Source organism: Diplotaxodon limnothrissa, linkage group LG19, assembly GCF_057381915.1.
Source record: "Diplotaxodon limnothrissa isolate DT_005_m linkage group LG19, D_limnothrissa_male_GT1.1, whole genome shotgun sequence".
NCBI lineage: Eukaryota > Metazoa > Chordata > Actinopteri > Cichliformes > Cichlidae > Diplotaxodon > Diplotaxodon limnothrissa.
The window spans coordinates 26,819,573-26,844,177 of NC_140614.1; the positions used below are offsets into that span (position 1 = coordinate 26,819,573).

General features: G+C 41.0%; 1 protein-coding gene across 4 annotated transcripts in view; it reads left to right on the plus strand.

Annotated features, from left to right (window-relative positions):
- qkia (QKI, KH domain containing, RNA binding a) overlaps positions 1–24,605 on the plus strand; it is a 79,438-nt gene that overhangs the window by 12,965 nt on the left and 41,868 nt on the right. For all 4 annotated transcript variants that reach the window (XM_085343437.1, XM_085343436.1, XM_085343440.1 and 1 more), the window contains exon 2: positions 18,699–18,841. In XM_085343437.1, coding sequence (XP_085199563.1) covers positions 18,699–18,841 — 143 coding nt within the window. The remainder of the gene's footprint in view (positions 1–18,698; positions 18,842–24,605) is intronic.

Consider the following 24,605-nt stretch of genomic DNA (forward strand, 5'->3'; position numbering starts at 1 on the left):
TTTGTATGTATAAGGCAATTGATATTATGTAACCAATTCTACTGAACTATGAGTTCTGTAATTTGTAACACAAACTATTTGTACCACCAAAAACTGCACATTTGCTAAATTTCACCACCTACATAATGCTAGTTAGCCAAGTGGCAGTCTGAGACTCTGTTGCTACATTCAGAAGCGATAAAGACAGATGGAAGATGAAAAATATAACAGGAAGGAGTTGGGTCAGCTCTTTGTAAGGTTTTCAGTCTCAAAATGAGACTCGTCTTGTCTCATTCCTGGACAGGCTCCCTCCATGCTTAAAGTTCACTGCAGGCGGGGTACAGACAGCTCCAGATGAGGCCAGCATAATGAACATGTTACTCTAGGTTAATAAATGCGCTTCCTGCATTGAAAAACAAACTTGGTACCCACCCTTCCACCAAAGGAAAATCACCAGAACTGTGATTTTTATTTTTTTTATTATTTATTTAAAAAAGAATAAGTAGACAGCTGTTTTGATTTAAGTGTAGTTTAATTTGGATAAGATTAAAATGCTTTATTTTATTTTGTCAAATGGCCAGAAATAACAGGAAACAATACAGGCTTCTGCTAAGTAAGTTAACACGCTTGTTCCCTTAACTATAAGCGGACCAATCGTGCTTATGAGCGTAACCCCAAAGGCTCATTTTGCCAGGAGAAACCCAGCTAGAGGCTAACAGGTGCTTTTTCCTGGCAATACAATCATTTTGTGCTGCAAAGTTTGGAAGAATAAGTCCAAACAGAGTTTGTTTGAAAGCTGCTCTCGGCTGTGGACACATTAATGCTAACGAGCCAGATGTTGACATTGTTTAAAAACAGTGGCAAACAAAAAGTGCCATTACATCTAACAGAAACCATAACAGGTACTCTGTTATGGCCTGACTCTAGTATTTATTTTGTGTTCAAATCTTAGAGGTTAGAAGAGCAGATTTATTAGTTTGGCCACATGCTTTTATTTTATTATCTCTGTTTAATTAATGTTTTATATTCCATACACGCCTGTCAGAAGAATGAGCCTATTAATTAAATAGTATCAATAAATAATAAACTGTGACATACAGTAAAACTGCCACAATAAAACCAAAAAATATAATTTGGTCACTGTTTAATGATTAATGTGGTTTATTGAAGGAGCTTCAAATCTATAAGCACTTTCTCTGTCAAAGTAGTGGTTGAAAAAGGCTTTTAAGTCCTTTTTTCCTGTATTTGTGGCACTTGTGGTTGCTGGACGAGAAAAACGTGTTGTTTAAATAAAAATAAACAACACTGTTTGACAGTATGCTGAAGTACTGCCCGCCCCTTTGCGTCAGTACATCCTGGGTACGAATACAGCCGCTTCTCTCCGGCTGGTGTGTATAGATTTTATTACAGAAGGTGCCAGCATAAGCTCGCTGACATTGAAAATGGTGATTTAAGAGATTTTTTTTTTTTTTTGATTACCAGCATTGTGTTGGTATATATGTATATATATATATATAAAAAATTTTTTTTTCTCTTTTTAGTTGCCTTTTTAGTTGCCTTCCTTCCAAGGGAAGAAAAGATTTATTGCAGCTGGGGATGGAAGGTGTGTAGACCCAGCAGGAGAGACAGGTGTGGCCATGAGCAGGGTGCCAAGGTGCCAGCTGCTGTTGACACCTTAAGGTGAAGAATAGTCTGCTAGGAGATGGACTTGTCTCTCTCTGTGTCCCCTTTAATCCCCTCTCTTCAGCTCCCTGCTCTGCTTTCCTGGAGAGTATTTGTCTGACACTACTTTAGGCTGTTTGTGATGGGAGTTCTTCCTGAAACCTTATTTTTATTGAGCGTCTGACACTCTGAATGAACCAGACCTTGGTTCTGTCTCCTCCTCCCTCATCACCATTTGAAATCTTGCTCTGTCTGCATCTCTAAAATGCACATACACATAGTTTTTTTTTCCTTATTTCCCCCTCCCATTTCTTCCTTTCTGCCTCAAACATGTACATGCATCCGTCTCATCTATTTGTGTTACGTTGCCTTCCATTTTGATAACGTGTTGCTCGGCAAAAGCAACGTTTTCATTGTTGGGGAAAAATCAGTATCTGTTCTCCCCAGGGAGTGACTCATTTTTCCTAGTTTTGTCTTTTCACCTATTTATTTTATCAGGCTGACTCTACAGCTTCCCATCATTGTTTTTTTCCCCTCTGCCTTTTGTTCTCCCCTCTCATCTCCTGTTTCTCCAGATTTTTTATTTTATTTTCTTCTCCCACTCTCTGCTTCCATTTGTTTTCACTTCTCCAGCCTCCCTCTGTACTCGCATGTGTGGCAAAAATCCAGCCTTGGGGCTACATTGCCTCTTTCATGTGAGGACCAGTGGTGACATTAAAGGCCTGTAACGTTGTCTGTCGGTTTGCATCAGCCCAGCTCTAACTGTCTGCGCCCAGGACCCAAGCGTGCACTCAGCTTTCCACTCACTCACTGCCAAGCTCAATCGTCGTTTGGTAGGAAACAACATGCCTGCGTCCGCTGGCTGTAATTGTGCACATGTACATTGCACTTGCAGATTTGTTAAGCCCACCCCACCCCACACCCAAGCACTTTGAGGCAGATCAGTGTTTAAAGGCTTAAACATTGTGGAAGCTTGGTTAATGACAGTTGAGTCAGCGACAGCGCTTCCCACTTTTTTTTCCTTCTTCTTCATATTCCTCTCCTCCCTTTTTGACACTCTGACCTAGTTGTTGTAGCTCTTCAAAATCTTAAAATCCTTCTGTTTAAATACTCTGAAAGGTACATGACTTGGCAGACAAAACAGATCAAATGGCTGATCTGTGGGGCAGCCAGACCAAACAGATGCATAGCTAAAGTGCAGTTTTTCTTATGATCTACAGATAGAAGAGAGGGTAGGTGAGGGGGAGCCCTTTCCTTTTTTGAAATTTATTTTTTGTTGTTGTGTGTCCTTCAAGATAAGCAATCTGGAAGTACATCCCATAGCAGGAGAGTTTTTAAGTGTGTCTGCATCGTGCCAGGCCTGTTTAGTACATACAGCTACTCTATAAAGAACAGTCCGAGTTATGACTATCTAACACTTACACAATGCGTCCTTGGATACTTAGTCCAGAATAATTCCTGTTCTGGCAGAGGACCATGCATATCTATACAGATATTTAACACATTTGTTTTTGTATGCCTAATTTGTTTCGAACAAGTGTAGGCGTTTAAAGTGGTAAGATTTAAATACTGGAGGGAAAAAAGGGCCCATCAGACTGCAAAGCTGATGAAGCGCCAGCACAAAGACACAATAGCAGCTGGGATGTCTGTGTGTTGTCACACCCAGGGACAGCGACTGAGTGGCTGTTGGACTGGAACTTAAGATGGTAGCTACAAGCCCCAGCAGGCCCAGCGCCTGGGGATAAAAGAAGCTGACATACAGACACACAACATGCATATAATCTGTGATGTAACCTGTTTGTCTTCCTGTATGTATAACTCATATCCTTCTCAAGCTTTTTCTGCACACAGACTATAGGCACGCACCTTACTTAATTTCAGCGTTAGATTGAAATGCTTCATTAAAGCTTGTATTGCTATAATGGCAGGTGAATATAGCTGTCATAGCAGGGTGACTACTAATGTGCATTGGCACAAATTTGAGTTTAGTAAAAAATGTGGAGTGCAGGAAAGAGCAGGGCAAAGCGCCAGCCTTACAGATCATTTGTTAACTTATGGATTGACTAAATGTTTCAGTGGTTTCTGTTATTTGTGGTACACAATACATGCGTAGTCTTCCTGTCTTGTTGTATACTGTCTGACACTCATTAGAGAGGAGGTAAGGGAAGTTAATTGTCATTTTTAAAGCTTAACGTTCTCATTTGGTGGATTAAAAGGCGTTTAAAATACGTGCTCAAACGTCTGTATTGCTTATATGAAAGAGCAGACTGCATTTGTTATGGTTGCACTTACCTATTGAACCAGTAACTGGTTATGACAAGATCCATAAAGCCAGGAGTTATTGCACTGCTTTTTAATTTAATTGCATCATATTTTATTTTGTATTTTCCTCGTAATATTTATTGTAAATATTTTATGTCGGCTTCATCTTTTGAGCCAGATCAAAAGATAAAGCTGACTTGCTTGCCTTGCTTTAAGAAAGTGTTGAGGTTGAGTTTGCTCTGTGGACACCTGAAGAGACCCTTAACTCCCCCCCCCCCCCCCCCCATATTGTTCCATGGAAATGGATATGAATAAAACATACTTAGTCTTCCATCTTTTATTCAAAATTATAAGGAAAATGTGTCTATTTCTGTACTTATTTCAATAAGGGTCCTATAACACTGGATATTTGGAGACATCCGGTTTCTGAAATCATGACCAGGTTACTCAGAAATTCACCAGCCAACCCTCTCACCCCACAGAGGGAAGCACACACCTACATGCATTGAGAAGGGTCATCATCGTCTATAATGGCATCCATTTTGCCGACTCTGTAATATAAGCTCGGTGCATACCACTTTTGCCGTGGGATGCAGTTTGCTACAAATAAAATCATTTCCACATGAAAGTGCAGATAATGTTTAAATGTTTTTTGAATAACCAGGTTGTGATTTTAGGAAACAGACTTTATTTTTACTTTTAATGAAAGAAAACTGTTCCTACACTAAGTTCCTATATGAAACCGCTTACTAGGCGAATTTAGTATTTTTGAGTTATGATTTCTTAAAATAGAGACTTCTGCTCAGTTTTTTTCGTCTATATTCTTCTGGTATTTTGAGATAAAAATCACTACAGGCAAATGGAAAATGTGCCAATGTGATTTAGAAGTGAAATTCCCCTTTTTAAATAAACATTTTTGTTTCTGTTTGACATTCTCAGTGCCGCACTTCTTGCAAGCTTCTGCTCCCATCTGTTCTTTGCCAAAAATCAGAAGTCTCAGTTGATGTTAGGCTTTGCCCAAGGTTTACAGTTAAAATGTGCATCTGTCTGAGACTCTCTCTGTGCCGTCACTTGGCAGCGTTTACGTGATGGAATGATCTTTGAATATGCCAATCTTCCACTGCACGACCTTCAGGTAAACCAGCTTTTTGTCGGCTTCCTGTGGGTTCTGATCGGTTTGTAGGAAAGAGTTGAAGCATGGGTAAATTGTATAGTCAGGGGAAAAACATCTGAGGAAGAGATCGGTTCACAAAGACGACGTAGGGGGTATTACAAATTATCCAAATAATCCTCCCTTCCATCCTCGCCATTGGTTGTGTGCACTGTGGTCTCCTTAGTTACAGGGGTGGGGACAGGAAGCACAGCGCGTGTTATCTCCTCCAGTCACATTGACAGTCGGAGCCTTTCCTTCCCCTCACTTCCTCTTCTGACAGCTGGACCTTTCCTTGAATTGTTGCGTGACAAAAGGGGGCAGCTGTGTGCACACACAGCAAAAATATATTATGAAATGAACGGCGGCTCACCATCTAAGTGGTTGTGTATTTTTAAGCTCAAAGTTATTCTGCCAGACACTGGGTTGCGTCTTTGAGGCATAGCGTTGTATCTGGCCACTGACAGGAAATGATACTTTTCTTGAACTCCCTCCCGCCCCTTCCAGGTTGTGGAAAGAGGAAAAGGATACCTCCTTTTTTCACCGTCCAGAAGGCGAGCGTCAACACAAAACGGGCCAAGACACACACACACACACACACACACACACACACACACACACACACACACACACACACACACACCACATCAGCAAGCTTCCTGACTCTTCATCCTGTTATTCTTCCCATTCCTTATCTCATGCTCTCACATCTTGTGGAGCTCAAAGAATGCATCCTGTGCTTCACTTTACATAGCATCCTCTGCATTGTTGTGAGGTGTGTGTGTGTGTGTGTGTCTGTCTCAAATGTAAGTCCTGATTTGTAAGCATAATGCCTGGGGCGTTGGCAGATGAAATGCCTGTTTGCGTCTACATTGACTGAAACATTAAAAGTTGAGTTAAATGGGCAACAAGCAAAGTAAGAGAAGGGTTCTTGTGTGTCACCGCACAGCACAGTCAATCTTTTGTCTGCCAGGTGGAAAAATGAGTTCCCGCAGGATGCAGAAGAACAATCTAGTTTTTCTGTGTGCTTGGGTTAATCCTAATTAACCCACAAGTTTTAACAGTTCCCATCATAACTAAGCATAGTTTGTAGGGTCTATGTAAGGGAAGCAGATGCGCTTTCTCCTTGTGCTGCTGCTTTTTTGGGGACAAAGTATTTCCTCTCAAATTTGTGAAACCATTTTCAGCTCATGAGGCTTCTCTCTTAAAGCCAGCCTGTTAAATGACTTTTGCTTTGGCTTCCAATTTAACGCTACATATCGTTCCCTCTTTAGATGGCAAAAGCAGCAGTAAAATAGCCTTTGCCTGGTATTTTAGAAGCAGTCTGAGTCTGCATTTGTGTGCATTAGGTTGTCTTTTTTTCTCTTTTTTTTTTCTAGCTGAGCTAGCATGTTGGGCTACTTTTAAAGGTTAACTGAGGAGAGTATTAGCACCAAACTTTTTTTTTTTTTTTTTTTTTTTTCAAAACTGCTGAATAATTAGCAATGAGAAAGAGGTTTAAGCTTTCTGTTAAGTACCGTGCTCTCCGGTGCTTCCTGTAAGGGAATTGTATCTGTGTGAGTGTGTGAAGGAAAGTAAACAGTTTCCACAGCTTTCCACCTTGCTCACTCCCCTTGGGGTGTCTCCCTGAAGTGTAAATGTGTGAGTGCGATTGCACTTATACGTTTCGACCGATCAGAAGTCCCGCCACGCAGGGAGTAATGAACTTTGGCCCCTCGCGGGCAGCTATTAAGAGTAAACCATTATGGTTCGGTATTGAGCTGCCCTCCCCTGCCTCACTCTGTATGGTAGACCCCACGGAGTGCACAAAACTGGCACACCTCTGGCTCATTGAGCTGCCAGCTTGCCCCCCACCAACAGACAGCCCCATAAAGCAGTTCCACATCATCAAATGTGATGATCCCCTTTTCTAATTTTAGACTGAAGTCCTAATAGCTCTGCAGATACTGTGTGAAACAGTAATTTCAGCCTTGAGCTGAGGGAAGTGAGGAGGATAGGGCTTTGCAGTGTCTCATCTGGGAAACATGTAAATTATTCACCTTGTTATTTTGGCCACATATGATTGATTGGATATCAGACATCTTTTCTTTTTTTTCTTTTTTCTTTTTTTCAAATTTGTCATTAAATAATGATTTTATTTCATTATTACGCTACGGTATGCTATCATTTCTGTTTGCGTGTTTCCCCCCAAAAAACTACCACATATGGTGCCTGTTTGGGCTATTTTGTTTAGAATTGGGTTTTAAATGTGCTCACTATTTATTTGATTTACACTGAATCATTACTGTAGGTTAATCAAACCTTTAAATTATCTGAATACTGCTACAAAAAAAATGTCCATCATGCCACTCTTGTATTAATCTATGCGCTGACTGAAGCATATTTGTAGTAATGGATGTGAAAGTTTGCTAATACTATTCTTAAGTATTTTATTTATTGATTTTATTGTTTTATTTATATTTTGATATTGTTAGGGATGATGCACTGATTGGGGACCATTTTTAATTTCGTTGTACCTGTAACAATGACACTAAAGACATTCTGATTCTGATTCTATCCCAGTTGTTGTTATATTTGTCATATGACTTTCTTCTTTGGACACTTTGTTTGCATGTAACACAACTGAAAATGTCATTTTGGTGCAGATGAAAGGCGGTCCTGATGTGAGGACAGGAGTTTTGGAGACATATTCCTCTTTTTACCATAAATTTGGTACTTTGTTTTAAAATGTAGTGCCATATGTAAACAAATATGGCAGGTTTTAAAAAGAAAATGTTGTGGAATGGCAAAATAAATTTTCTGCTTGTCTTATTTATTTATTTATTTTTACATTTTTTTTCTTCCAGACCATCCCAAAGGCATTAACCTTGAATGTCTTTGCAGCTGTTTTTTTGTTGTTTTTCTTTTTTTTACTGTTCTCTGGATTTTAGGCTCTCTTTATTTTCTCTCATTATTATACCATCTGTTGTAGAGCTTGTTGTTTATGTATGTGACGATTTTTTTTTTTTTCAAACATTACAGTCATTATCAATCTGTAGAAGGAATTTGTGGCCAGTCAAATGCAGATCTGCAGGCTGTTCCTGCTTCTCTATCGCCTCACCCTTGGCCACACCTTTCCTGTGGATCCTCTCTCCTCTTCTTCACTGTCTGTTTACGCAGTTTAATCACCAAACTAATGTGCAATGACACACATTTTTTACAGCATACCGTCACTGTTTGTGTCAGCAGCCGCAGAAAGCCATACTCAGTCTGGCACTTCTTCCCCCTTCCTGCATGCAGTCACTCTGACAGCCTCAGGAAACCTAGCATTTGCTACAGGTTAATGGCTTTACTGATTGCTGTTTTTTTTTTTTTTTTTTTTTGGCCACGAAGACACCTACACACCCCGCTTTGAGCATATATATTTTCTTAGGTGACTAGAGAAGGCGGTAAACCATGACACCCGACGTCACAGTGTTCTGACGTATTTGTGTGCAGTTTAGTCTGACTTGATGACTTCTGAGATTAGTTTCGCCACCAACTCTGTTTTCTGTGCACATAAATCTTTTGCTTTCTGTTTCAAGCATGCACACATTTGTTGTAATAATCCTAATGCTCAGCTATTAAAAGTAGATGACGTTATATTAACAGGCTCACCTTTGTTACAAACTACAACTTTGCAGCTCAGTTTTCCCCCTGCTCTCAGTCATCATGATAAAATAAATTCACCAGTCAAGAGTCGTGAGACTGTGGAGAACAGCGTAATGTAGAGCAGCTGTGTGTTTCTCTAATCTCTGTTTTTAATCTGTCTTTTTGTCACCAGACTAAATATAAAGCAGTGGCTATTAAGGCAAGCTAGAGGAGAGATGTAGCACCATTTCCTTCTTGTTTCCTGCTGTATTTGTTCAGCAGATATTCTCCGAGGCAGTGTCCCTCCTCCTTCCGTGTGTAGTGTTATTTCTGTGGGTTCACTGTCTCAGGGGAGCCTTGCCTATAAACACACACAGGCTCATTAGCTTGTGCGTGTGTGGGTGTTTTAATGTTCGGCTGGATGTTTGTTTTTATGTGTATCATATGTGCTTATGTGTGCATTTGTGCGCATGATATCAGAGCATTGGTGAGCCCATAGCTTAAATGTTGTGTGAGTTATTATCTACGTGTGTGTGTGTTTTCGGGCAGCTTCTGCTCATTATTGATAATCAGAGAGCAGAACGTGCTGCTTTCAGGGAGTGAGTTGGCTGAGATATAGACGTGTGTGTACAATCGCACAGCATTTATGTTTGCTGCTGTTTCCCAGCTATAGTTTATGTCGCAGACAGAAATGGTTACCGTTGCTGTATGTAAGGTTTTTTTGTCGTTGTTCGTCCATCCCTAATTTGGCTGAAAGTGTAGCTCCACTCTCTCGTGGCTTGCACTTTAACCAAGTGATGGGTAAAAAAGTGTGTTTGTGAATGTGTTTTCTGTGTTTCTTTTTTCTCTCCCTCTTTTTTTTTAAAATTTTTTTTATTTTTTTAAACCAGGCACAGGCAGGAAAGAATCCAGAAACCTTGTTATGCCAGTCGTTTATTTAGTGGCCTATCTACTTAAAGACCTGACGCTGGAGCTTTCTACCCAGCCTGCCTCAGGAAAATCCCTGACACACAACATAAATCTCTCCCTCTGGCTGCAAACCGCACCGTCATTTCTGTCTAGAGCCTTTTAGTCCCCCCTCAGCCTGTGGGGGTCAGCGCTTATATCCACATGTCAGGGTTAAGCAACTGTGTAGATAAGTCGCTGTAAAGTAAAATTGAGATATACTGTATTTTTTTTTGTGTGCTACTTAGAATTTGACAGTTGAGATGCATTAGCATTAGGGCTGCCACGATTTGTCGACTAGCCACGATTACGTCGACTATCAAAATCGTCGACGACTGATTTAATAGTCGACGCGTCGTTTGAAGCTTTGTAAGATCACAAAAGACGCAGGAATAAGTGGCAGGATTTAAGAGTGTAATAACGGACTGAAACAGAAGATGGCAGCATTGCATGTACAAGGATGTCAGCTACCGTTAAACCCCGAAGAAGAAGAAGAAGAAGCAGCTGTGTCCCAGAATTCATAGCGCGGCCCAGCGCAGTTTCCAACAATGGCGGCAGCTAGTTAGTTTTAATGTTACTCTTATTATTCTTTCTGGGTCACAAAATAAACGTTTAACATATTTTCAGGCGAGAATGTAGCTGTGTAAACCTCAAATATCTGCTCAGTTTATCAGGACACCACATATTTTCAAAAGCGCTCCGACGTTTTCAGAGACGTCTGTTACCCACTAGCTCGTTAGCGAGCCGGGGGCAAGGCTAACTAGAGCCGTGAGAACACCGGACTCCCCGCAAATCGTTTTCAAACCCACCGCCGTCTTTCGCTACTCAGGTTAAATATATATGAGTCACTTAGATAACTTAAAATGTTATTGTTTGGCTTTTTTTTTGTATTTTATTTGTTCCTGAGTAAATCAGTTTGTCTGAGATTAAAGTTATAGTTTTTACACAGCTGAATAAACGTCAAGCAGACAACTGATTATCAGAAGTGTGAGATGCTCCAGAATATACTCCAGTGTCCTGTTATATTTTAGATAGCAAGGAGTTTATTAAACTTCACCGAAACAATCTGCAAATTTCATTAAAATTTAATAAACTATCATCTTGTCTTTATGTTTAGTTAGCACAGACCTTAAACACTTAAAGCTGTAAGCTAATGATAGTTATATAAGAGCAGATGCTGCTGGTGCAATAAGCTGTAGTTTTACGTCCAATGGATGATGATCTGATTAGTCGACTAATCGCAAAAATAATCGGTGACTAGTCGACTATCAAAATAATCGTTTGTGGCAGCCCTAATTAGCATTCACAGAGACCTCTTGGCACAAATTTTAAATTTAATGAGTACTCTTCCGAGCCTTTCTCAGTACTCTCGTACAATAAAAAGTTGTTAGTCGCTGCAGTTGCATATCATTTCTCCTGTCCTGGTAGAATGTTGAGCAGCCCCCTATTATTGGAGCAACCCGTATGTAAGGGATGGGTGACAAAATCCTTTGGCCTCATTCTGCCCCGAAATGTTCTGTGCCAAAGTTTATATTGTGCTTCAGCTGTCTGGGTTGCTCAGACTAAGTGTATATCTTCCAGCAATAAAATTGTATTGTGCAAAATTGCCTCTCTGTATTGCTGTTGCTGCAGGTCAGCAAAGAGACAAACTGTGAATTTTGTGCTTAAAAGACAAATCTTTGTGCGGTCTGCCGGGGACAAATAACACTGTGCTTTGCTCAATATAGCCACATAACCATTGCAAGAAACACTGCTACGCTGCTAATAGACACACTCGGGTGAAGCTTTCGCAAATGATCGGTGTGTTTGATATAGCCATTTCCAAAGGCACAATACTGGCTTAATTGGCTTGAATAATGTTGATCCACAGTTATCTAAATCCTCTTTGTTCAGTGTTGCTGCTGTTTACTTGGAAACCATAAAGTCACATGAGCCGTGATTACCTTATTCACGGGGACTATCAATGCGCAACAAATGACATTTCAGACATAACATTCGGCACTGATTAATAAAGATTAATACACTAATTAATAATGATTAAATTACATTTGTTTCCCAGAGTAAAGAATTTTATATTTCAAAATGTAAACTTATTTTGGTTACTATGTATATAAGACAGCACTCATTAACAGCGCAGGAATAGACTGTGCATGAACATCAAAGGATTTAGCAGTGTAGGCCTACTGTTAAATCAAAGATATGTAAGTAAAAATAAGACGGAAGCATAGGGAAACTTTTTTTTTCTCCCCTCCACAAACAGGGAGGGGTAGCGAGAGACAGCTGTGAGTTGACGATAAGACCCAGAAATGCATACGTTTTCATGGCTCAGTCAGCCCCACCAGTGCGCGCTATACTTCTGCTCTCTGCTTTAAAAGAAACCCCCGTCTTTCATATGCTTGGCCTGCCAAACCCCTAAACTGTTGAAGTGGAGTGTCGTCTTGGATAAAGTCGTCTGTGCCGTGAATAAAGGGCAGGAATGCATTAAATGCCCAAATCCTTTCGCTTGCAAGGGGTACCCAGGCTTTGTGATTGCTGAAGTGCGCAGCTTTTAAGTGAAAAGGCTTGTTCCTCGCCCGAGTCTTGTTTCACTCGGCACCGCCACATTTAGGTGTATCTTTGATTGCTGTAGTTTTTTGGATGCGACCGCATTCAGTCTATATTTACCTGAGATCCCAGTCACTCCCCCCTCCCCTGTTTAAAACATGAATTGAGCATTCATGCACGTGCAAGCATGAAGAGGATTTTTATTATTTTTAACACTACAGGTTTTTGATCTTAAATCATCCTAAACTGGAAGGACTGGCTATGTCTCTCTGCAGGGTTGAACATTTGATCATTTTGGCTTGAAGATTAATTGGTGTTGGACTGGATCTGCTTCAGGTGCCAGATAATATCAGGTTAATGCCAGGCATCACTAGGCATCTAAAGCAGCTTTCCTTAGGCAAAGCTGATCACACTGATTGCTCAACCATTATATTTCTTTTGCTTTCACTCCCGCTCTTGACAGTCTCTCACACATGCAGAGTACTTACTGGGACAGATGTGCTCTGCATGGTCAGAGGACGGTTTGCTGTGAGCTACAGGGTGAAGACAAAGCATTTATGGAACGTGTCTATTTTTGGGCTCTTAATGGACTTGCTCCCATTCTCTTATGGAGCAGGTCTAGTTGAGTGATGTTCACCTGTCTTAAACCTGATTACAGGATCTCCTGCTGGACCTCTCCATTGTTTTTAATTTTACTCTCGCTCTTCTATTTCCTCTCTCTTTGCTCCAATTTTGATCTCCCTTCCTCTCTGTTTCACTCACTGTGTTTTTCTTCATGCTGTGGTTGAATACATTACCTCAGATTCCAAACTTGACCTACCTCACTTGGCTATTCTTTCTCGTCGTGTGCCTTTTCTCATCACAGGCTCATGAATTGTTTGCCCTAGTTCAGCATGTGCTGCCCCTGTGTGATCATGTTTTTAAACATCTGGCTGGGTAAATACAAGAAAAGCTTCTCTGTCCATGTCTGTGAGTTTGCAGTGGCCAATTGTGATTGGCTGACAGTGTCACAGACACTTAAATAACTCGATACACATAATGGATTTGCGCTCGATCTTTTGCTTCAGTGTGCACATAATTCCCAAGTCTACCCCCCCCCCCCCCCTTTTTTTTTTTTTTTTTTTTTTTTTTTGGTGCTGTGCCCTGACAGGGATATGGTTTCTGTTTGGGACTGCTAGTCTGACTTCCTGCTAAAGAACCAGTTAGAAGCAAAGGTGGCACAGTGACGCTGCCTTTTCTCTTCAAGGCTTGTTGTTTTGTTATATGAGAATGAGATTTTTTGTCATTCTGTGATGTAGCTTCACCTAATTCATCTACATTTTCATTAAATGTCGAGGCCTGAGACGATCAAAATCACGAGGCATTATCTTGAGGATCAATTGGCTTTAAAAATCACCACATGTATGGCTTTTGTTTTGTTACACGATGTCACCATATTTTATTTTGCCGTAACTTTAGATTCAAATTAAATCTACAAGTAAATAAAACCAAGAGTCATCAAGTGGCTTATATCTTAAGGGTAAATTAGGATTAAAAACACCATATGTATGGTCCTTATGGTCTCTACAGATCACTTACAGTGACATCAGGGTTCCCAAGAGGTTTTCTGCCAAACAAAAATGACCTGTGCGATATCAGAATTTTTTTTTTAAAGGGTTTTATTTATTTCCTCATTACATACATGTTTAATTTATAAAATTCTCCAACATAGCAGGAAATCCACTGACCTCTACATTTACCCAGGTGTGTTTTTAATTGTCAGGGGCAAAAAACACCCCCTGAAATATGTACGTTCTAGTAATATGACCCCTTGAAATGGACACTGAAAATCAGGCATCTTCTTAAATTTCAATAAAACAAAATCAAATGTGATTTCTTTAACTTCTCACAAACTTTGTCAAAGAGTTTGATGTTATCACATGATGAGGCCGTGTACAAAAAAGTGCATTTAAGCCAAATGGAGACAGCCACACACTGATGGTAGGCTCAAATAATTGAGCAGATGTTGATTTAAGATTTTTCTTTTTTCCCGATCAGTTTTTTCTTCCAAGGTCAAGAATGAACATTTCAGTTAATATCCACTCCCCAAACCTCACTGAATATGGGCTCCCATCTTACAGACACTTCCTCTCCCATATTTCTCTGTCCACTGCCTTTTAAAAGCGCTTCACCTGCCCTTCCTCACTCCCACACCCTTCCCTTTAGTTACACGTCTCTAACCATTGCTAAGATCACGGCAAAGATGAGGAGAAATTGTCTCTTTTGCTTGACAAAGGGCAGACAGATATGCAGCCTCAGTCTGTGACATTTTCTTTTTTCACCGCAAAGTTGAGAAGAAAGGGCAGAAGCTGAGAGAAACAAAAGAAAGAGAACGATAAAGTGAAATGCTTCTAAAAAAAAAAAAACTTAAAATGAGGCAGAAAAGAGCAGCGTGAGTCTAGAAGAATTCAGCTGCACTCTGCTTGCTCAGCACTGTGGTTATAATTCTCCGTCTTTGTATCATCAAACCCTCCGCTGTGCCCTCACCCTGCTCTCAAGGTCAATACTTGTTTCTTCTTGACAGATGTCTGAGTAAAAAAACTAAACAGATATATTATGCTTTCTTCCTGTGTCTATGTGGAGCCACCCCCACAGGTAAATAAACACACAACTCTTTCTGTCAGAGTTGTCTGTGTGAAGAGCTGAGTCAGGTTGGAGATGACACACTGAGCTGGGTGATGTATGACCATAGTTGCAGGGTTTACTGTGGCATTAGTAGGGTTTTGCATTTAATACCACTTATCAAGAAAAAGTCTCATTCAGCGGCTAACGTCTTTTCTCACTCCACTTGATTGTCTCGTCTTTTTACCCCCGTCTCTTTTCTTTTCCAAGAGGGTGACACCCTCCCAACCCCCATCCAAGATAGTGATCCCACATGCACGCTTTGTTACAAAATCAGCCTTTTCTGCCGGGGTGGACAGCTAGACAAATGATTTTGTCGGCCGTGCGAGGCAGGGGGTAATTTTTAGGTGAGCGCAGCGCTTCAGAAAAGAGTTGGCGCACAGAAATTAGAGGTTGTCAAATGCCGCATGTCTCCATTGATGGCCCAGCGCGGCCTCCTTATGTTAATGTGACATTTCAGCAAGAGGAAATAGAATTAGAAGAAGGGGGTGGGGAGGCCGCTGGTGGTTGTTGGATTGCATTGTCACATATGAATACCACCTTTGGTTTTCTTTTGTTATCTTGAAGAAAAAAATAGTTCCCGGATGCAGACCTAGTGTAATAAAAAAAAAAAATGTAGATATAGGTGTAATGGTACGTGTATTTTTCTTGAATTACCTCATAACAAGAGTGGTTACGATACAGTTACAATAAGGATAATAATACAGAGGATTCTGCTGATACAGTATCGGTACAGTATCTGTCAAATAGAAGCAACAAGCAGGAGATGTTTATTTATTCACTTCAGTTGTGTTGTTATGTTATGTTGCATTCTTCTTTACTGTGTTTTTTTTGTTTGATTTGTTTTATGCTTGACACTAAACCGAGTTTCTCTTCATTGACTGTTCACAGCATTTGAGTGCCTTTATTGTTACAGTTGAACTTTTGCCAGTCGAGCACGTGTGAATGCATTTGTAAAGTTTTAAAAAGTTAATGGATTTTTTTGTGTGTGGATGATTTCTCTGCTGTAGAGAAAACATACCGAACCATGACTCCAAATATGAAATTCATATCAAGCACAGTTACGCCCTCGTATACAGAGAAGTGATTTCTTAATTTAAGTTACAGATCTCTTCTTTAGTTGTCATTGACTTGCTTTTACTGGTGTTGAATAACTCTTTTTTTTCGCTCATTGTCTTGAGAAGGCTTATAGAACTTGGTTTTAGTTGCACTTTAGTGGTGATTACTTATTTTTAAGGAACAAAATTAAACCTGCTCGTGTTCAGGTTTTTCTGATTCAAGGGTTCTTTAAAACACAATACATGTTGATTTGTTGTCAACTATGTTGCCTTTCCTGTATGTTGTTTGTTTTGTCCTTCTGTCGTGGTCTACTCCCCGTATAATGTGTCAAACCAAAGCTAAGACGTTGCCTGCTGCTGTTTTGGTTAGGAGTGATGTAATCTGTTTTCTGTGCAAGATACCATGAGGATGAATTCATCTTTGGGAAGGGCTGGGAGTATCTGTGGTCCTCACAGTACTGAGGTCATGTGGTTTGGAAAGGAGTTGGGCCGAGTCTCCTGGCTGCCTGTTTGTACTCTTCCAATGTCTTCTGCAGGTGCTGTCCACACAGCTGCAGACCAGATGTTTTTTAGCTGTGTGCTGGTCAGTGTCTGTGACCTCACTGGTGACAAATTTTTAGTCTCATTGCCATGTCCGGAGATAACTCTTTTTCAGTTTAGCAGTAAAAATGTTGTATCTAGGTGTCTTGTAGGACATAAAGTCAATATATGAGGAAATATATTTTCTCCACTGTCCAAAAATTAAAACATTTTGTTGGCACTTTTAAACCACAGCACCGGTTGCTGTTCATAATACGAAATTAGATAAAAATGCAGGAAATTTCTTTTCTTCCTGCACCAAGTTTGGAAATGTGTCACAATTATGTGATCCAACAGGAACATTGACGGGTAAAATAAGGATGACTTTATTTTTGACCACTCATTACGTTACTGTGAGTGTAGTAAAAGGTTTCCAACAAGTATTAATCTGCTTAAGATGACAGGAAGAGAAAGACATGCCTGTGAATGTAATTGAGACATCGTCAGGGAAAACTGCTTTGCTGAGATTTGTCGGGACGTTTTTGCCCTTTCTAATGCTGCTATTTTGTCTTTTGTTATAATTGCAAATTTTAACAAGCAGCTGATGATGCAAGTTTCACCCCACCTATCCAGTTTTGCATAGGTGCAGGGTTATGCTTCGCCTGTCATGCATGCCTTACTGAGGGCATCTATAGTTGAGTGTCAGGTTCCCCTGCTGCAGTTTAATATAGAGCCTCCCTACTGCCAGAAGGTCTCATGGGTGATGGAAAAAGTGCCTAGCAGCCGCCCCCACTCCACCCTGCACACACGGTTCCTTGAGGCCTCGCCAGCTCTACAATTTAGTTCATGCTGTTTCATACTAGAGGTGGGTGACATAGCCACAAAATGATATCACAGTATTTCAGGAAAAGTTGCAATAGTGATATTTATGAAAATATAGAAAACAAAACTACTGAACAATGTTTTATTGCTTGCAGCTTGCAGGCAGCAGCATTTAGAAGTGCAAGAAATGAAGGGTATTTGTCATTAATGACAAACTGCCTAATTCAAAGTGTGACTCTATTGGGAAAAAAGGTGTCAGTGTCTTGGGTTGAGCTTTTTAACATTGCTTAAAGGTCTCCTTTACAACCATGTACCTGCTACAGTAACATCCATTCACTGTTTGCTCTTCTTGTCATATGGAGTGCAACCACTGAGTTCTCTAGCAATGCTTGGTTGACTCATTTGTTTACTTTGGGGTCACATATGACCATCTGCTAGAATGTGCTCCTCACGTGCCTTCTTAGCCTGGTTGTACTCGAAGGCGTGTTTTCCTGTACGTGCTATGGTGGAGAATGTTGAAGTAGCTTAGTTTTATGTGCTAAATCATCATCAGAGGTTTGCTGTCAAACATGTAAGAGCTTGTCTTGTTGTGCACGCTGGGGGAAGGTAAACACTGTCTTACTATGTCAGTGATATTGTTATATGACAATAAATTTTTTAACATTTTGTCACGTTAACTTGTATACCAGTGTTATCGCAGATCATATGATTATGGCACAAACGTCAGAGTGCGTCGTCTTTGCACTTTTGGATTCACTATGACCGTACTCTGAGGGTAACCTGGAAAGCAGAAATATGCCCTGCAGCAGCTGACCCTCGTTTCACTGTCACATACCAGGACTTGCAGACACACTGGTTTGATTGTATGCATCGGGCTACACATGGAGTAAAAATGGGGTGTGCTGCTTGAACATGTGTATGAGTGAGTCGGCAGCATGTGCGTGTGGAAGAGAGAGAGGTCCATTAGTTTTATCTGATAGGGGGATCAGATCTAAAGGCGGCATATACTTGAGCCTTAGTGATTCCCCTGTATCTGGTCTCCTGCTCAGGCTCTTGCACAGGCTGCTCTGTTAGAGAACAACCTCTGAGGGGAAAGAACAGAAAGTCGGTGGCCTTACCCTGTAAATAGTGCAGTGTTTAACTTTTGTCTCCGGCTCATAGACTAACTTGCACACAATCACAGATTTGTTGTTTCTACTCAGAGCAGTTTGTAGTAGGAAAAAATGCCATTTTCTGTAGAAAGCAGGAAACATTAATGCTCACACGTTTTTATACTCAAAGGCTATGTTAATATTAGCCAAGTTACGCAGTTGTTTATCTGTAAAAGACAAACATTACGCAAGGCAAAGATTTGTATGCTACATTAGGCTTTTCCCCATAAGTCAAAATCAATATGACAGTGATATATCTAGCACCGTTCTTTTTAAGTGTCACTGCTCTGTTTTTATGCAGTTGCTTACCGCACTTTACATATTTTTGTCTTTCAGAGATCAACAGAGTGCGTAAAGACATGTACAGCGACACAGTGAATGGCCTTGTGGACAAACACCCACTGGAGCTGCCCGAACCAGTCGGACCCATCGTTCACCTGCAGGAAAAACTGTTTGTGCCTGTCAAAGAGTACCCAGATGTGAGTATCAGGGTTACACGTCTCTCACATTTGCTGTTGCATCACATTGCTAATAATATCAGAGCATTTGCCTGAATGGTTGCTGGATTAATATTTAGACTGGAGCCAGAGGAAAGTGTATTAAAGAAGAAATCTTAATCTTATCGAGAAACTAGATTTTATTTTTCATATAAGTTCATGTTAACAGATAAAGACATTCTTTCACATACTGGTCCTTGTGCAGAAATACCTCTACACACACTGTTGGTCCTCTTGCCTTAGGCCATGTGTCTTTGTGATGTGTCATCATGGGAACGACAGCTGCTGATAGTTCTGCAGTCTGTCAGCACTGAAGACATATCTCATGACTGTTGTAAGCACTTGCTCACTGCTCATGCACTCTGCTCTCAGTTCTGTTCTTTTTCCTTTCAGTTTTTTGCTCTTTTAAAAAAATATATTTTAGTTGATAAACATGCAGTCCTTGACTTGTTCTTTTTACTTTATTAGCTGCCCGACTTACACTGTGTGCACCAAGTTGTTAATGTACTACTGATACAACTTTGTCAGACTGCACACTAATTTGGTCCTGGTCTGTGGAAAACGCAGCATGCTGGGGTGTTTATGAGCCAACTCAGCAGCAGATTAGTGCTGCGAGAGAAAGCGGGGGATTGAAAAAAGAAGCATCAAGAAAAGTAAACTGCAATTTCATAAATATTCAGTAAAAGGGAATGAAAATCTTTTAGAGTAACCACTTGGTTTTTACTGTGATGGAGAGATGGATACACACAGTTGGGGCAGGGGGGGAAGCAGCACACGGTGGAGGTACCATGGTGTTTCTAGAGATGAGGAGGATGGTGGCAGCACAGAGCAGAGTGATATGTGTGTCTGCGTGTAAAGCTTTGGGACGTGTGTGTAAGGCGTTTACCACAGTCGGCCACATTTATGTGCTCATGGTAATCTTTGACGCACACATGAATGATTGTGTCACGTCCTGAGAAGCAGCGTTTCTCTTCATAATCCCAGCAGCTGGCAGCAAGGAAATGAATGGAGGGAGGTGACGAGGATAAGAGACACCGTAGAGCAGGCCAAGGCTCAGTCGGGCATGGATTGCATTTTCCCCCTGACAGAATTGATAAAAGGCACCAGGGACTGGCTAGGATCAGCTTAGCTCCATCTCACCCTGAGACCAGGCCCAGCGTCTGCGCTCAGGCTCTTAAGGGACTTCCAGCCAGTTTAAGTGACCCTTAAGTGTTTGCCTTGTAATTGTGACATGTGTGGTCATAGCTGATGTGCAGTTGCCTTTAAGAGCATGGTGGTCGTCTTAGTGAGATCATCGACTGTGACATGCTGTTTAGAGATGATGCCTGCTTTCAGTTACTGCAGAAGTTTCTGTGTTCTTTGTGTGTGGGTTTTGTGCTGCACAGGAATGCAATTTTTTTTTTTTTTAAGCGAAGAAGTTCAATAAAAATGTGTGAAGCAGTGGGTGCCACCTGTGACTGTAGAGATGCTAATGAAATAACACACACACAATCTATTAAAAGTGCAGCATCCGCAGATGACCCTTGGTGTACCCTTCACTCGCTTTGCTGCACTGCTTTGAGCAGAGCAGGGCTGTAACTCTTGTATTCTGTTTATAAGCTGTTTGGAAAGCTACTAAATTAATTAGGCTTCCCCCTGGTGGTCAAGATGACTCACTGATGACCTTATCAGACACAAATTAGCACACCCACTGACATGCACATAAAGAAGTGTGAGCACAGATGAACACTGAAACTCAGTGACACAAAAATAGGACATTTTTCAAATTATTTGTTTTCTGCTTTCATTTGGTGAACACATTCAAGCATGGCCATTCAGTCTGTCAGCAGGGAAAGAGGACAATGGCAGACTTACTGTTAAATTTAGATGTGATGACTGCAGTTGGGAGAAATCAGCAGCAAGTCCAGATTAAATGATTGTTATTTTATTTATTTATTTATTTATTTTAGCTCTCCTGTTTGGAACACGTGCAAAACTTCCTCAGCATGATTGCCAAATCATATTTGTGTAGGTGCCAACAGTAATCTTGTGCCAGATATGTAATTTTTTTTAAGGCTACCAGTTGAAGTTGAAGAGTAGTCATCCGTTTGATTGTGCTGCTGCTCTCGCTGCTGTTTAGGATTTTTAAGTTAGTGGACAGAGAGGAAATGAAATCTGGCATTGACTATTTGAGCAGCAGACAATAGGAGATAAAGTGTTGCTGCGCGTTAAACTGATTTCCCAATAAAACAGTTAAAATGGTTGTCTTAACACGGAGAGACAGCGGTTCTACAGTTTGTGCTTTTAAAGATGATAAAAAGAAGAAGCCTTTAGTCTTTTAAGAAAAAGGGGGAGGAAGCACGAGAGGATAGAAAAGAAGCAAAGGGAAAAATGTCCCTTTTATCCCCATCTGCCCACTTCTAACGGATAGGAAAGTGTAATGAAAGATTATTAGACTGGGGAATTTCACCATCCTTTTTACATTTCTGTCTGATTTCCCAGAGTCCTCCCACTGAAAATCCATGTATGTGTGGCTTGCTGATACAAGTCTAGGCTCTCCCAAGAAAACGGAGAATGATGTTCCAAGTCTCCTGTTTTGTGTTGTTGGCATCTACTCACCTGCCGTGGAACATTTGTCATCATTCATGCCGTTTCCCCATCTGTGGAACTCTTGGCATCTACTTTTTCTCCTCTCAGTTTTCACTTCCATTTAAAAACTCCCTTTATTCATACTATATCCTTAGGCTGAGGTTACGCGCTCTCTTACGCTTTCTCTGTCAGATCACCTATGTTTACCCTGCTCAGGTTTCACCAGTAGATAATTAGATTGTCCTGGTGCCTGGATGCAGTGCGGCATGTCAATTCTACCAAAATAACTTGCCTCGCCAGCACACTCCTACTCTAATTCCCTTAAGTGTGTCCCTCTTCTGGCCTGTGTGCGCCACATCTGTCTGTAAATGTGTTTGTGTATGCGTGCGCCTCCATCACTCAGTCTGCCTGCGCGTCTGTCTCCCCCACCCCCTCGCCATTCTTCAAAGTCAGCCATTTCCCGATGTCGTCAGCGGTGCAGAACACTGCGAAGCGTCACTGTGGTGACTGCATCTTGACTGACAGCTGAGTCGCAGGCTATCTGATAACTTCAACCTTCAATTAAATGCTATCTGTGGCTCCGCTTCTCTTCCAAGCACACGCTCGCATACACATTGATAGGCAGCTGACTGACAGCTCAGCATGTCATTTCCGTTGACCTTGAGGCGTCTGATAGGATGTGTGACATATCTTTTTAAGATGGTGTCTGTCTCCACTTTATTCCCAGTGTATTTGTATGTGCCAACTCTTAAATGCCCAGGTGGGTTGTGGGCAGGTCACCTGGTGTTGAGAAATGCTTAGGACTGAAAACACACGCGAGAGGTGGGGGGAGACACCTCTGCTGTGCTGACTCTGTGAAATGAGACCCTCAGTTGGATGTAAGCTGTTGAGCAAGTGGTAAACAGGACCGTCTGAACTTGTCACAAGCTCGGGGGCATCCACAAGACGAAAATGATCACTTGTATAGCCAAAATTGTTTATTTAAAAAAAAGGGGAAAAAACCTAGCTAGGGACACCCTAGCTAAGTCTCTGCTGTTGGTCTTTTCTGTTTGTCTAGTGTTCTGGGTGTTGTCATGGCACTTAAGGTTGTTTACCTCAGTAATGAAATCCTTTTAAGCCCCTGTCCCATTTCCGTGTCCAAATTAGTCGATCTGTAAACTGCAAATAACTCGTCTCCTTAATAGAAGCAAATATTTTCTCTCCTTATATTTGGAGAAAGCACCGGGGGGATCACCAGCCTTTCATTGTTCCAAAGAATTTAAGCTTCAAATGAGGTTTTTAACTGTAAATCTTGTTGCAAATAAGAAAAAAAAGACAATAGAAAGATACTATATTTTCTATACATTGATGAGTTGGTTTAAAAAAAAAAAAAAAGGGAGAGAGAGGGAGAAAAAGTCCATTAACTATTTGAATTCTGAGTGTGTTTGTGTGTGTGTTCATGTGTTCTGTTGGATCATGGTGCTTCACTGCAAGGCACCCAGATTTGCGAACAGCAAAGAAAGAGGCTCTGGTGGTTTGAGCAGACAGAATGTCCTGGCCCTCTCTCTTTCACTGCGGAAAAATTGCCCGGCCAAACCAGCCAGGTCCCTGCACAGGGAAAGTCATTAAGCTTGCTCCCATGAGGGTGTCATCACTTATCATGCCAGCTCCTGATATCCTTCTGACCCCCTTAAGTCATTACGAGTCCTGGAAATGTACCGCCCCGCACCTCACCTCGACACACTGGTAGAGCGGCAGAGAGGAGGATTTTGATAACTATAGCTAGCCAGCCATGCGTGATGCTGATAATTTGATGAACGGATGGTTTTCCAGTTAGCCGTTTGATAAGAAGGTAATTACAATAATAATTTAAGCAGCGAGAACTCTATTTGTTGTTGTCAGTTAAAATGACGAAGAGCAAAAGTATAAGCTATTAGACGTGCTTCCGTTACCGCACTAATGCCAGCTTGTGTAGCAGCAGCGTGTGCTTGCATACTTTGGGTGGATGGTGCCACGTGCTGCTTTGGCCCGTCCGTCTGTGCATCATTAAGCTGACAGATACGGAGGGTGAAAAGTGAGAATCAAGGACAAAATGAAGCAGGTCGACCACACCGGAATCAAAGACTGCACTGCACTGTCGTGTCAGCTTGTATCAATAGTGCTACACTACCTGCATACATATACTAGATCACACTGATACAGGATTTTTGAGCAAATACTAATATCCATGCCTTTGACTTAAAAAAAACAAAAAAACAGAGATAGCTGGCAAGACCTGTCCTGTTTGGACTCTGGCTCAGGTAATAGAGCGTTTCGTCTAACAGTCGTAAGGTCAGTGGTTTGATCCCAGAGTGTCCAAGTCACCCCTGATGGGTCCATCAATTTGCATGTGTGCGATAACTGGAAAGCACTTGAAGGCACTGAAAAAAGCACTGTATCAATGTGTGGGAGAAAATCACTTTTAATGCTTGAAGAGTGCTGTGTAAGTACCAGGATTTTACTGCTGAACAAAAATCTTGGATGTAAATATCAACTATACTAATTTGATATCTGTGTCAGTACCAACATTATTTGTTTTATTTTTTATTTTTTTGAAAGACAATCTCCTGAAGGAATCAACAATTTATTGGAAATAGCTCATAATGAGAGACACTGCTGGGAGATCTAATACGCCAGGATAAATGCTGGATATCAACATCAACATTACCGAAAACTTAACAGGAAGTTGTTGCATCACAGGGTGTTGCTAGAAGCAGATCAGGCTATGAATGTGTATGACTAGCTGTTATCAGTTACATGGTTGGCTGTCATATTATGAATCAGTACAAGTGAGTAAAGAAGCTGATGGCTAATCAGCTGATGCAAGTGTGATTTCACAGCTTTACCTGAATTTGCATAATTCTGTTAAACTGAATGGATATTGGTGAGATGTAACTAACCGGCATCAAGTTTTCCTGAGAAAGCTAGCATCACACGAATAACAGTAATCCACATCTTTCTCGGTCTTCTATTGATTCATTGTGATTATGTAACGTTTAACCATAGGGGTGAGGCTGAATGTAACTGAGCATGTTTCTACTTGTTTATTTTTTATCCCAGCTTCTTGTTTATCTAAAGGGTTACAAACTTTGCTCGCTGCTTTCTTTACTCACATCTTCCAAACTTTGAGCCAATATCAATCTTTATGCTTTCCATCTCT